The sequence below is a fragment of the Oncorhynchus mykiss genome, chromosome 8, assembly GCF_057628025.1.
Source record: "Oncorhynchus mykiss isolate SJ-2025 chromosome 8, ASM5762802v1, whole genome shotgun sequence".
Taxonomy (NCBI): Eukaryota; Metazoa; Chordata; class Actinopteri; order Salmoniformes; family Salmonidae; genus Oncorhynchus; species Oncorhynchus mykiss.
In genome coordinates, this window is record NC_143029.1 from 91,308,736 (window position 1) to 91,322,614 (window position 13,879).

At 43.3% G+C, this 13,879-nt stretch overlaps 1 protein-coding gene across 1 annotated transcript; it reads right to left on the reverse strand.

The window, feature by feature from the left end:
* Positions 1–1,016: 1,016 nt before the first annotated feature.
* LOC110530869 (dnaJ homolog subfamily B member 4) lies at positions 1,017–12,995 on the reverse strand. Its single transcript, XM_036986710.2, has 3 exons — positions 12,304–12,995; positions 7,627–8,222; positions 1,017–4,476 (listed from the first exon to the last, which is right to left on the reverse strand). Exons 1-3 carry the CDS (start codon positions 12,512–12,514, stop codon positions 4,243–4,245), a joined length of 1,041 nt encoding a protein of 346 aa, XP_036842605.1. The 5' UTR covers positions 12,515–12,995; the 3' UTR covers positions 1,017–4,242.
* Positions 12,996–13,879: the final 884 nt, after the last annotated feature.

Genomic DNA, 13,879 nt, shown 5'->3' on the forward strand with positions numbered 1-13,879 from the left:
ATAGGGTGCACTATATAGGGAATAGTGTGCACTATATAGGGAATAGGGTGCACTATATAGGGAATAGGGTGCTCTATATAGGGAATAGGGTCCACTATATAGGGAATAGTGTGCACTATATAGGGAATGTTCTACACTATATAGGGAATAGGGTGCACTATATAGGGAATAGTGTGCACTATATAGGGAATGGTCTGCACTATATAGGGAATAGGGTGCACTATATAGGGAATAGGGTGCACTATATAAGGAATAGGGTGCACTATATAGGGTGCACTATATAGGGAATAGTGTGTACTATATAGGGAATAGGGTGCACTATATAGGGAATAGGGTGCACTATATAAGGAATAGGGTGCACTATATAGGGAATAGTGTGTACTATATAGGGAATAGGGTGCACTATATAGGGTGCACTATATAGGGAATAGTGTGTACTATATAGGGAATAGGGTGCACTATATAGGGAATATTGTGTACTATATAGGGAATAGGGTGCACTATATAGGGAATAGGGTGTACTATATATAATCAGTTAACCACACTTAGCTCCTATAAATCTGGCTGAGTGATGTGGTGTCTCCTGGGGGAACGGCTCGTCTCTGTGTTAGTTACAATGTTTATGTGTTAGTTACACTGTTAATGTGTTAGTTACACTGTTGATGTGTTAGTTACACTGTTGATGTGTTAGGAACAGACAACCAGTCGTTGGTTACTGCAGCTGGACACACACACACACACACACGCACACACACAGGCAGGCAGACAGACAGACAAACAGACAGACACAGATAGACGTACACACACACGGACAGACACACACACACAGACAGACACACAGACAGACGTACACACACACAGACACACACACACACAGACAGACACAGGCTGTATGTATTTCCTCATGACCTGTACTGGGCTGTGTTGACACTATATTATACTTCAGACAGTGTAGTTACAGAACCTGAAAATAAATATCATCAGAGTTTTGTGTTGAAATGATTGTGGCTCTTTCCGAGGTGTAAACGAGATTTCCAAATGTTTTATTTGTAAAGTACTGTATGCCTTTCAGAGTTACAAATGTTTATTATGAAAATATGTACAGTACTTTGTTTGAACTTTACAGCTGTATTAATGGCTCAGGACATTTAATGTGAATCTCCCCCAGAACAATGGGGCCAGTATAAACCACGTCATTTACTCTGTGAACAAACCCCATCGGTCCTCAGATCTCTACATCTTTGTCTTGTGTTACATTATACAGTATATCATCAATGTTACAGTATATCATCAATGTTACAGTATATCATCAATGTTACAGTATATAATCAATGTTACAGTTGTTACAGTATATCATCAATGTTACAGTATATCATCAATGTTACAGTATATCATCAATGTTACAGTATATCATCAATGTTACATTATATCATCAATGTTACAGTATATCATCAATGTTACAGTATATCATCAATGTTACAGTATATCATCAATGTTACAGTATATCATCAATGTTACAGTATATCATCAATGTTACAGTATATCATCAATGTTACAGTATATCATCAATGTTACAGTATATCATCAATGTTACATTATATCATCAATGTTACAGTATATCATCAATGTTACAGTATATCATCAATGTTACAGTATATCATCAATGTTACAGTATATCATCAATGTTACAGTATATCATCAATGTTACAGTATATCATCAATGTTACATTATATCATCAATGTTACATTCCGTGGCACACACTATGTCTAGTCCCAATCGGCACCCTATTCCCTATATATAGTGCACTACTTTAGACCAGAGTCCTATGGGGCCCTATTCCCTATATAGTGCACTACTTTAGACCAGAGTCCTATGGGGCCCTATTCCCTACATAGTGCACTACTTTAGACCAGAGTCCTATGGGGCCCTATTCCCTACATAGTGCACTACTTTAGACCAGAGTCCTATAGAACCCTATTCCCTATATAGTGCACTACTTTAGACCAGAGTCCTATGGGGCCCTATTCCCTACATAGTGCACTACTTTAGACCAGAGTCCTATGGAACCCTATTCCCTATATAGTGCACTACTTTAGACCAGAGCCCTATGGAACCCTATTCCCTATATAGTGCACTACTTTAGACCAGAGCCCTATGGCACCCTATTCCCTACATAGTGCACTACTTTAGACCAGAGTCCTATAGAACTCTATTCCCTATATAGTGCACTACTTTAGACCAGAGTCCTATGGGGCCCTATTCCCTACATAGTGCACTATGAACAGAATAGGGTTCCATTTGGGACGCACACCAAATCAAATTACACATAACAGAAAGGAACATGAGGTGAATGTGGGAAGGACCCAAATAATCAAATGTTTACTGTCAAATATTAACACATTTACTTCCACGTATATCGACTTTGCAGCATGCACGGTATTTAGACAAAACAACCAAACAGATAAAAAATATGAATTGCACATTCTTTAGAAAGGGCCTCGATCTGTGAACAGTCATCATTGTCCTCGTGTGAGGAGAGAGGAGGATGAGAGAGAGAGGAGAGAGAGAGATAGGAGAATGAGAGAGAGAGGAGGATGAGAGAGAGGAGAGAGAGAGAGGGAGAGGAGGATGAGAGAGGAGAGAGAGAGAGGAGGTTGAGAGAGAAAGAGGAGAGAGGAGGTTGAATGAGAGAGAGAGAGGAGAGAGAGAGAGGGAGAGGAGGATGAGAGAGAAAGAGGAGAGAGGAGGTTGAATGAGAGAGAGAGAGGAGAGAGAGAGAGGGAGAGGAGGATGAGAGAGAAAGAGGAGAGAGGAGGTTGAATGAGAGAGGAGAGAGAGAGAGAGAAGAAGAAGATGAGGAGAGAGAGAGAGAGGTGAGGAGGAGGAGAGACTTCTGTATGTGTAATGTTTACTGTTAAAAAGAGGAGAGAGAGGATGAGAGAAAAAAAGAGGAGAGTGAGGAGGTTGAAAGAGAGAGGAGAGAGCGAGGAAGATGAGAGAGAAAGATGAGGATGAGAGAGAGAGAGAGTAGGTTGGGAGAGAGAAAGAGGAGACAGAGGAGGTTGAAAGAGAGAGGAGAGAGAGAGAGAGAAGAAGAAGATGAGGAGAGAGAGAGAGAGGTGAGGAGGAGGAGAGACTTCTGTATGTGTAATGTTTACTGTTAAAAAGAGGAGAGAGAGGATGAGAGAGAGGAGGTTGAGAGAGAGAAAGAGGAGACAGGAGGTTGAAAGAGAGAGGAGAGAGAGAGGAGGATGAGAGAGAGAGAGAGAGGAGGTTGAAAGAAAGAGGAGAGAGAGAGAGAGGGTTAGAGGAGAGAGGAGTAAGCTTGCATCCTGATGTCAACACTTTCTATCCACCAGGTATGTGTCTGTCTGTTAGTCTGTGTGTCTCTGTGTTTCTCTGTCTCCCTGTGTGTGCCTGTCTGTCTGTCTGTGTGTGTCTGTCTCTCTCTCTGTCTCTTTGTGTCTGTCTCTCTCTCTCTCTCTCTCTCTGTCTCTCTGTGTCTGTCTCTCTGTGTATCTCTATCGCTATGTGTCTCTGTCTCTCTCTGTGTGTCTGTCTCTCTGTCTCGCCGTGTCAGTCTCTCTGTGTGTCTCTATCGCTGGGTGTCTTTGTCTCTCTATGTGTGTCTGTCTCTCTGTGAGTCTCTGTTGCTGTGTGTCTCTGTCTCTCTGTGTGTCTCTGTCTCTCTGTGTCTGTCTCTCTTTCTCTCCGTGTCTCTCTGTCTCTCCGTGTCTCTCTGACTCTCCGTGTCTCTGTCTCTCCGTGTCTCTCTGTCTCTCCGTGTCTCTCTGTCTCTCCGTGTCTCTCTGTCTCTCCGTGTCTCTCTGTCTCTCCGTGTCTCTCTGTCTCTCCGTGTCTCTCTGTCTCTCCGTGTCTCTCCGTGTCTCTCTGTGTGTCTGTCTCTCCGTGTCTCTCTGTCTCTCCGTGTCTCTCTGTCTCTCTGTGTGTCTGTCTCTCTGTCTCTCCGTGTCTCTCCGTGTCTCTCTGTCTCTCCGTGTCTCTCTGTCTCTCCGTGTCTCTCTGTCTCTCCGTGTCTCTCTGTCTCTCTGTGTGTCTCTGTCTCTCTGTGTGTCTGTCTCTCTTTCTCTCCGTGTCTCTCTGTCTCTCCGTGTCTCTCTGTCTCTCCATGTCTCTCTGTCTCTCCGTGTCTCTCTGTGTGTCTGTCTCTCTGTCTCTCCATGTCTCTCTGTCTCTCCGTGTCTCTCTGTCTCTCTGTGTCTCTCTGTGTGTCTGTTCTTCTAGGAAGCAGGTAAATGCCTCTTCAGGACATCCTTGGCGTTGCTGGGGAGACTCTCAGGAAAGTTTACGTCAAACTCCACCACCAGGTCACCTCTCTGCTCGGGGTTCTTGGGTAAGGGGAGGCCCTGTCCTGCTACAGTCTGTCTCATGCCTGGTTTTATCACATCCGTGATCTTCATGTTACACGTCTTCCCGTCTATCGTAGACACGGTCACCGAGCAACCACACAACGACTAGAAGAGGTAAAGGAGAGGGCACATAGTTAATGACATGTTGGCAGAGTGGACAACACACACACACACACACACACAAACCACAAGATACTGTAACTAGATATTATAGCTCTGATTGGTCTGTAATCGCCTCCAGATTTGAGGTTAGATTTCCTTGATAGATTGAACATGTGCTCTTCTGGTTTGGTGCTTTGCTAAAATAGGACTTTTCCTTCAAGCAGAAACTGATAAACAAGGCTGCGATTTAACATCAAGCTATTTTTCATTACATGAATAACAAGAGAAGAGGAGAGAGAGAGAGAGAGAGGAGAGGAGACAGAGAGAGGAGAGGAGGAAAGAGAGAGACAGAGAGAGAGAGAGAGAGAGAGAGAGAGTGGAGAGGAGAGGAGGAAAGAGAGAGACAGAGAGAGAGAGAGAGTGGAGAGGAGAGGAGGAAAGAGAGAGAGAGGAGAGGAGAGAGAGGAGAGGAGAGGAGGAAAGAGAGAGAGAGAGAGAGAGGAGAGGAGACAGAGAGAGGAGAGAGAGAACAGAGAGAGAGAGGAGAGAGAGAGAGAGAGAGAGGAGAGGAGACAGAGAGAGAGAGAGAGAGGAGAGAGAGAGAGAGGGGAGAGGAGACAGAGAGAGGAGAGGAGGAGAGAGAGAGAGAGAGGAGAGAGAGAGAGAGAGAGAGGAGAGGAGACAGCGAGAGAGAGGAGAGAGAGAGAGAGGAGAGGAGACAGAGAGAGAGAGAGAGAGAGAGAGAGAGAGGAGAGAGAGAGAGAGGGGAGAGGAGACAGAGAGAGGAGAGGAGGAGAGAGAGAGACAGAGAGACAGAGAGAGAGAGAAGATGATGAGGAGAGAGAGAGGAGAGGAGGAGAGACTTCTGTATGTGTAATGTTTACTGTTAATTTTTATTGTTTATTTCACTTTTGTATATTATCTACCTCACTTGCTTTGGCAATGTTAACACATGTTTCCCATGCCAATAAAGCCCCTTGAATTGAATTTACATAACTTTTCAGACCCTTTACTTAGTACTTTGTTGTAGCACCTTTGGCTTCGATTACAGCATCAAGTCTTCTACGTGTGACAATACAAGTCAGTCGAGTTTGGCTGTGTGCTTAGAGTTGTTGTCATGTTGGAAGGTGAACCTTCACCACAGTCTGAGGTCCTGAGCGCTCTGGAGCAGGTTTTCTTTAAGGATCTTTCCCTCGATCCTGACTAGTCTCCCAGTTCCTGCCTCTGAAAAACATCCCCAGAGCATGATGCTGCCACCACCATGCTTCACCATAGGGATGGTGCCACCACCATGCTTCACCATAGGGATGGTGCCACCACCATGCTTCACCATAGGGATGGTGCCACCACCATGCTTCACCATAGGGATGCTGCCACCACCATGCTTCACCATAGGGATGGTGCCACCACCATGCTTCACCATAGGGATGGTGCCACCACCATGCTTCACCATAGGGATGGTGCCACCACCATGCTTCACCATAGGGATGGTGCCACCACCATGCTTCACCATAGGGATGGTGCCAGGTTTCTTCCAGACATGACGCTTGGCATTCAGGCCAAAGAGTTCAAACTTTGTTTTCATCAGACCAGAGAATCTTGTTTCTCATGGTCTGAGTCATTTAGGTGCCTTTTGGCAAACTCCAAGTGGGTTGTCATGTGCCTTTTACTGAGGAGTGGCTTTCATCTGGCTACTCTACCATAAAGGCCTGATTGGTGGAGAGCTGCAGTGATGGTTGTCCTTCTAGAAGGTTCTCGCATCTCCACAGAGGAACTCTGGAGCTCTGTCAGAGTGACCATCAGGTTCTTGGTCACCTCCCTGACCAAGGCCCTTCTTTTTCGATTGCTCAGTTTGGCCAGGCGGCCAGCTCTAAGAAGAGTCTTGGTGTTTCCAAACTTCTTCCATTTAAGAATGATGGAGGCCACTGTGTTCTTGGGGACCTTCAATGCTGCAGAAATGTTTTGGGTACTCTTCCCCAGATCTGTGCCTCGACACAATCCTTTCTTGAACAAAAAAATTATGCAACCTTTATTTAAATAAGCAAGTCAGTTAGGAAGAAATTCTTATTTGCAAATGTTTTATATTTTGTATTTAACCTTTATATTTTTTAAAACTGTTAAACAAATCTAAATATATTTTATACTCACAATACTTCCAAGTAGCCACCCTTTGCCTTGATGACAGCTTTGCACACTCTTGGCATTCTCTCAACCAGCTTCACATAGAATTATTTTCTTGAAGGAGTTCCCACCTACGCTGAGCACTTGTTGGCTGCTTTTCCTTCACTCTGTGGTCCAACTCATTCCAAACCATCTCAATTGGGTTGAGGTCAGGTGATTGTGGAGGCCAGGTCATCTGATGCAGCACTCCATCACTCTCCTTCTTGGTCAAATAGCCCTTATACAGCCTTGAGGTGCAGTTAACTCTAATGAACGTATCCTCTGCAGCAGAGGTAACTGGGTATTCCTTTCCTGTGGCGGTCCTCATGAGAGCCAGTTTCATCATAGCGCTTGATGGGTTTTGCGACTGCACTTGAAGAAGCGTTCAAAGTTCTTGAAGTTTGAAGTCTCTTTGCTTATTTGAGCTGTTCTTGCCATAATATGGACTTGGTCTTTTACCAAATAGGGCTATCTTCTGTATACCACCCCTACCTTGTCACAACACAACAGATAGACTCAAATGCATTAAGAAGGAAAGAAATTCCATAAATGAACTTTTAAGAAGGCACACCTGTTAATTGAAACACATTCCAGGTGACTACCTCATGAAGCTGGTTGAGAGAATGCCAAGAGTGTGCAAAGCTGTCATCAAGGCAAAGGGTGACTACTTTGAAGAATCTCAAATGTAAATTATATTTTGATTTGTTTAACACTTTTCTGGTTACTACATGATTCCATATGTGTTATTTAATAGTTTTGATATCTTCACTATTATTCTACAATGTAGACAATAGTAAAAATAAAGAATAACTCTGGAATGAGTAGGTGTGTCCAAACTTTTGACTGGTACTGTAAATACAGTTGTACAGCATCTAAACCAGCCAAATCAATATGTTATTCCACATTGAACCACTTTCTATTGGCAGTGTTTCCCCTTACTATTACTTTGAATAGGCGGCCCACCACGATCCGCCAAGCAAAAACCCATCTCACCTGTCGTAGACTAACTTTCACCGGGTACACGATGTCCGACCCCTCCCTTCTAAAGTGCATGTGGGGCTTGTCCTTGATGACGAACACGATATCAGCAGGGATGGTATTGGGCGACTCGTCTCCTTCTCTGGGGAACGTGATCTTGGTCCCCTCCTTCCACCCTCTCTTAATCTCTATGGTGAGAATCTTATCCTCCGTCCTCATGGTCCGTCCGTCAGGGTTCATCCTCTTCCTGCTGATCTTCATCCTCTTGGTGCAACCATGAAACACTTCCTCCAGCGATACCCGCAGCTCGTGATGGACGGCCGGGTCCTGCTTCCTCCTCTGCTGCCCGCCCAGCCCCACGTGGCGGTCCCGAGGGAACCCGTTGAGGTTAAACGAGGTGAAGGAGCCGAACGGGTCGTTGCCGTCCACGTCCATGTCCTCGTCGTCTCCGCCCGGACCGCGCCCGTTAGCCTTGCGCCCGAAGAACATCTCGAAAGGGTTGGCACCGCCGAAGAAGGTGGCGAAGGTGGCATGGGGGTCTCCGTGGAATGTGTAGGAGGTGAAGTTGCTGCCCTGGTCATCTGGACCACTACTGGGACCTCCTTTGAGACCTGACAGGAAATGACACTGGAGTCAACAACCATTCAGATAATGCATTGCATTTAACATATTATGTACTGACACCTGAGTGACAGCAGCTGGGAAACAATGACATAATTTGGATAATGCTGATAACCTACGTATAGATAGCTAATGGTGATAACCTTTGTATTTATAGATCATGCAGATAACCTACATGTATTGATAGATAATGCTGATCACATATGCATTGATAGATAATGCTGATATGTATTGATAGATAACACAGATAGTAATGTATTGATAGATAATGCTGATATGCATTGATAGATAACACCGATAGTTAATGTATTTATAGATAATGTTGATATATGCATTGATAGATAATGCTTATAATTTATGTATTGCTGATAATGCTTATAATCTATGTATTGATGGATAATGCTGATGACTTGTGTATCGATATATAATGCTAATATGTATGAATTTATAATGATAACCTGTGTATTGATAGACAATGCCGATAACAATAGATAATGCTAATATGTATTGATAGATCATGATGATAACCTATGCATTGATAGATAATACCGATAACAATAGATAATGCTATCTAGGTATTGATGGATAATTTTTGTATGTATTCACAGATAATGCTGATATGTATTGATAGGCTCTTTTGAGACCTGAGTGACACTGGAGTCAGGAACCATTCAGATAATGCTAATAACTTGCTGTATTCTAGGCTACTAGACCTGGGTCACGTACATACATGTAGGCTACATCAACTACTTTGACACCAACGCTTCACTTGAGTTTGCTCGGCTGCCTACAATGGGACCAATGGTATAGTCCTAGCCAATGGGACCAATGGTATAGTCCTAGTCAATGGGACCAATGGTATAGTCCTAGTCAATGGGACCAATGATATAGTCCTAGTCAATGGGACCAATGGTATAGTCCTAGTCAATGGGACCAATGGTATAGTCCTAGTCAATGGGACCAATGGTATAGTCCTAGTCAATGGGACCATTGGTATAGTCCTAGTCAATGGGACCAATGGTATAGTCCTAGTCAATGGGACCAATGGTATAGTCCTAGTCAATGGGACCAATGGTATAGTCCTAGTCAATGGGACCAATGGTATAGTCCTAGTCAATGGGACCAATGGTATAGTCCTAGTCAATGGGACCAATAGTATAGTCCTAGTCAATGGGACCAATGGTATAGTCCTAGTCAATGGGACCAATGGTATAGTCCTAGTCAATGGGACCAATGGTATAGTCCTAGTCAATGGGACCAATGGTATAGTCCTAGTCAATGGGACCAATGGTATAGTCCTAGTCAATGGGACCAATAGTATAGTCCTAGTCAATGGGACCAATGGTATAGTCCTAGTCAATGGGACCAATGGTATAGTCCTAGTCAATGGGACCAATGGTATAGTCCTAGTCAATGGGACCAATGGTAAACAGCCACCACTAACATTGAGTGGCTGCTGCCAACACACTGACACTCTGACTCAACTCCAGCCACTTTAATAATGGGAATTGATGGGAAATGATGTAAATATATCACTAGCCACTTTAAACAATGCTGCCTTATATAATGTTACTTACCCTACATTATTCATCTCATATGCATACGTATATACTGTACTCTATATCATCGACTGTATCCTTATGTAATACATGTATCACTAGCCACTTTAACTATGCCACTTTGTTTACATACTCATCTCATATGTATATACTGTACTCGATACCATCTACTGTATCTTGCCTATGCTGCTCTGTACCATCACTCATTCATATATCCTTATGTACATATTCTTTATCCCCTTACACTGTGTACAAGACAGTAGTTTTGGAATTGTTAGTTAGATTACTTGTTGGTTATTACTGCATTGTCGGAACTAGAAGCACAAGCATTTCGCTACACTCGCATTAACATCTGCTAACCATGTGTATGTGACAAATAAAATTTGATTTGATGATTTGATTTATAGTCCTAGTCAATGGGACCATTGGTATAGTCCTAGTCAATGGGACCATTGGTATAGTCCTAGTCAATGGGACCAATGGTATAGTCCTAGTCAATGGGTCCAATGGTATAGTCCTAGTCAATGGGACCATTGGTATAGTCCTAGTCAATGGGACCAATGGTATAGTCCTAGTCAATGGGACCAATGGTATAGTCCTAGTCAATGGGACCAATGGTATAGTCCTAGTCAATGGGACCAATGGTATAGTCCTAGTCAATGGGACCAATGGTATAGTCCTAGTCAATGGGACCAATGGTATAGTCCTAGTCAATGGGACCAATGGTATAGTCCTAGTCAATGGGACCAATGGTATAGTCCTAGTCAATGGGACCAATGGTATAGTCCTAGTCAATGGGACCAATGGTATAGTCCTAGTCAATGGGACCAATGGTATAGTTCTAGTCAATGGGACCAATGGTATAGTCCTAGTCAATGGGACCAATGGTATAGTCCTAGTCAATGGGACCAATGGTATAGTTCTAGTCAATGGGACCAATGGTATAGTCCTAGTCAATGGGACCAATGGTATAGTCTTAGTTAATGGGACCAATCGAATAGTCCTAGTCAATGGGACCAATCGAATAGTCCTAGTCAATGGGACCAATGGAATAGTCCTAGTCAATGGGACCAATGGTATAGTCCTAGTCAATGGGACCAATGGTATAGTCCTAGTCAATGGGACCAATGGTATAGTCTTAGTTAATGGGACCAATCGAAAAGTCCTAGTCAATGGGACCAATCGAATAGTCCTAGTCAATGGGACCAATCGAAAAGTCCTAGTCAATGTGCTGGAATATTTGCCATGCACAGTATTTGATCCAGGTATATACTGTACATAGTATTTGATCCAGGTCTATACTGTACATAGTATTTGATCCAGGTATATACTGTACATAGTATTTGATCCAGGTCTATACTGTACATAGTATTTGATCCAGGTCTATACTGTACATAGTATTTGATCCAGGTATATACTGTACATAGTATTTGATCCAGGTATATACTGTACATAGTATTTGATCCAGGTATATACTGTACATAGTATTTGATCCAGGTATATACTGTACATAGTATTTGATCCAGGTCTATACTGTACATAGTATTTGATCTAGGTCTATACTGTACATAGTATTTGATCCAGGTATATACTGTACATAGTATTTGATCCAGGTCTATACTGTACATAGTATTTGATCCAGGTATATACTGTACATAGTATTTGATCCAGGTCTATAGTATTTGATCCAGGTATATACTGTACATAGTATTTGATCCAGGTATATACTGTACATAGTATTTGATCCAGGTCTATAGTATTTGATCCAGGTATATACTGTACATAGTATTTGATCCAGGTATATACTGTACGTAGTATTTGATCTAGGTATATACTGTACATAGTATTTGATCCAGGTCTATAGTATTTGATCCAGGTATATACTGTACATAGTATTTGATCCAGGTATATAATGTACGTAGTATTTGATCTAGGTATATACTGTACATAGTATTTGATCCAGGTATATACTGTACATACGCAATACACATAAGAATACATTTATAAGCACATGGCATTGTAGCTGAATGTCTCCAGGTCAGTGGATTCCTCCTACCATGGCAAATCTGCTGTTTTCCCATCTGCCATTGAAATGGTTTTAATGCCTTGGGCTGCAAAACAGCTCTATACTGACATGTTCAACTGTAATTGACAGTAATAATAATACAATCTGACAATATATTTGGAAATAATTACTGTTATATATTTCTGACCAACCAAGAGCAATGTCTGCATATTGTGGGCAGACTGATACGCTACCCCGACAAGAAGGGAAATAGTAACTTGCTGTATTCTAGCATATTGGTTTATTACAATACATGTTACGAATAAATTAAATGAGAGTGAAACGCTGTTGCCTTCTCTAACCAGTGTGGTTAAAATGTCGGTCTGTATTGGATAATGGCCAATAATATTCCACGCACCTTTTGATGTGTGCGCTCAATGACCGGGGTGGGTGAAATGACAACCAGAAGAAGACAATAATGAAATGTGGGATGTCATATTATCCTACCTTCCTCTCCATACTGATCATATATCTCCCTTTTCTTCGGATCACTGAGGACTTCATATGCCTCGGCGATCTCCTTAAATTTCTCCTCGGCGTTGGCCGCCTTGTTTTTGTCCGGGTGCCATTTCAGAGCCTGTTTTCTGTACGCCTTCTTGATATCCTCGTCGGCCGCTCCTTTCACTATCCCCAGGATTTTATAATAATCTTTCCCCATAGTTTCCCCGAAGCGGCCCTGCGCTGGAGAGAAGAGAACCCGCTGGTGTTTGACGGACGCTGCCTGTCAGTCAATCCGCTATGAAAATATATCCAGGGGACAGAGACCCCTCTGATATGGCGACAAGTGGAAAACTTAACCGCTGCTCTCTCTGCAACTCTCAACAATAATATCAGCGCCAGCCAGACACTGACACACAGTCAGGCAGTTGAACAGTGAACAGCTACAGATAGATTAAGTAGCCTAGCTACGTTTAGAGTGATTACTCAGAGCTGTGGACCCCGTGATATTTATCCACATCCCGATATAGACACACTTTAAACAGCCGTGGCTCCCCTCCTCTTGCGTCCGACCCCACCGGTATGCTTTCTCTGCTCGCTGGAATCCAGGGGCTCTTTCTAGAACTTAAATGCTGCTGTAGCACGCCATTTCCCATATTCGACTCTGTTTTGTTTATTCATCTGTTGAGGTGCAAAGATTCAGTTTTTTTATGCCTGTATTTCTGTTTAAACACCCACCTATATGGACTTGGCATCCCAAGTTGAGTGAAAATAACATTGTAACAGCCTTAGCAGGTTATTATAAGCCTTATAATAAAGGGCTGTGGTTTGGTTAGAGGAGGACAAGACAGGGAGTCGATTGAATTTAAATGGAGAAATAGTCTGTTTGGTGTCTTTCCATTCAAGTCATCAGCTATGGTGGTAAGAGGATCCAAATCCAGAGGATTGGCCTCACGTCAAATCAAATGTATTCATCAAGCCCTTCTGACATCAGCTGATATCTCAAAGTGCTGTACAGAAACCCATCCTAAAACCCCAAACAGCAAGCAATGCAGGTGTAGAAGCACGTTATAAGCCTGTCCAGGCTTATAACCTCTGACCTGTACCTCTGACCTGTACCCAATGAGACAGACACTAACCTCTGACCCATAGGCCTACTTCCAGGCTTATATACCTCTGACCTATAGGCCTACTGTCCAGGCTTATAGACCTCTGACCCGTACCTATCTGAGCCGTACCTATATGACCCATACCTCTCTGACCCGTACCTCTCTGACCCATACCTCTCTGATCCGTACCTCTCTGACCCGTACCTCTCTGACCCGTACCTCTCTGACCCGTACCTCTTTGACCCGTACCTCTCTGACCGTACCTATCTGACCCGTACCTCTCTGACCGTACCTCTCTGACCCGTACCTCTCTGACCGTACCTATCTGACCCGTACCTCTCTGACCCGTACCTCTCTGACCCGTACCTCTCTGACCCGTACCTCTCTGATCCGTACCTCTCTGACCCGTACCTCTCTGATCCGTACCTCTCTGACCCGTACCTATCTGACCGTACCTATCTGACCCGTACCTATCT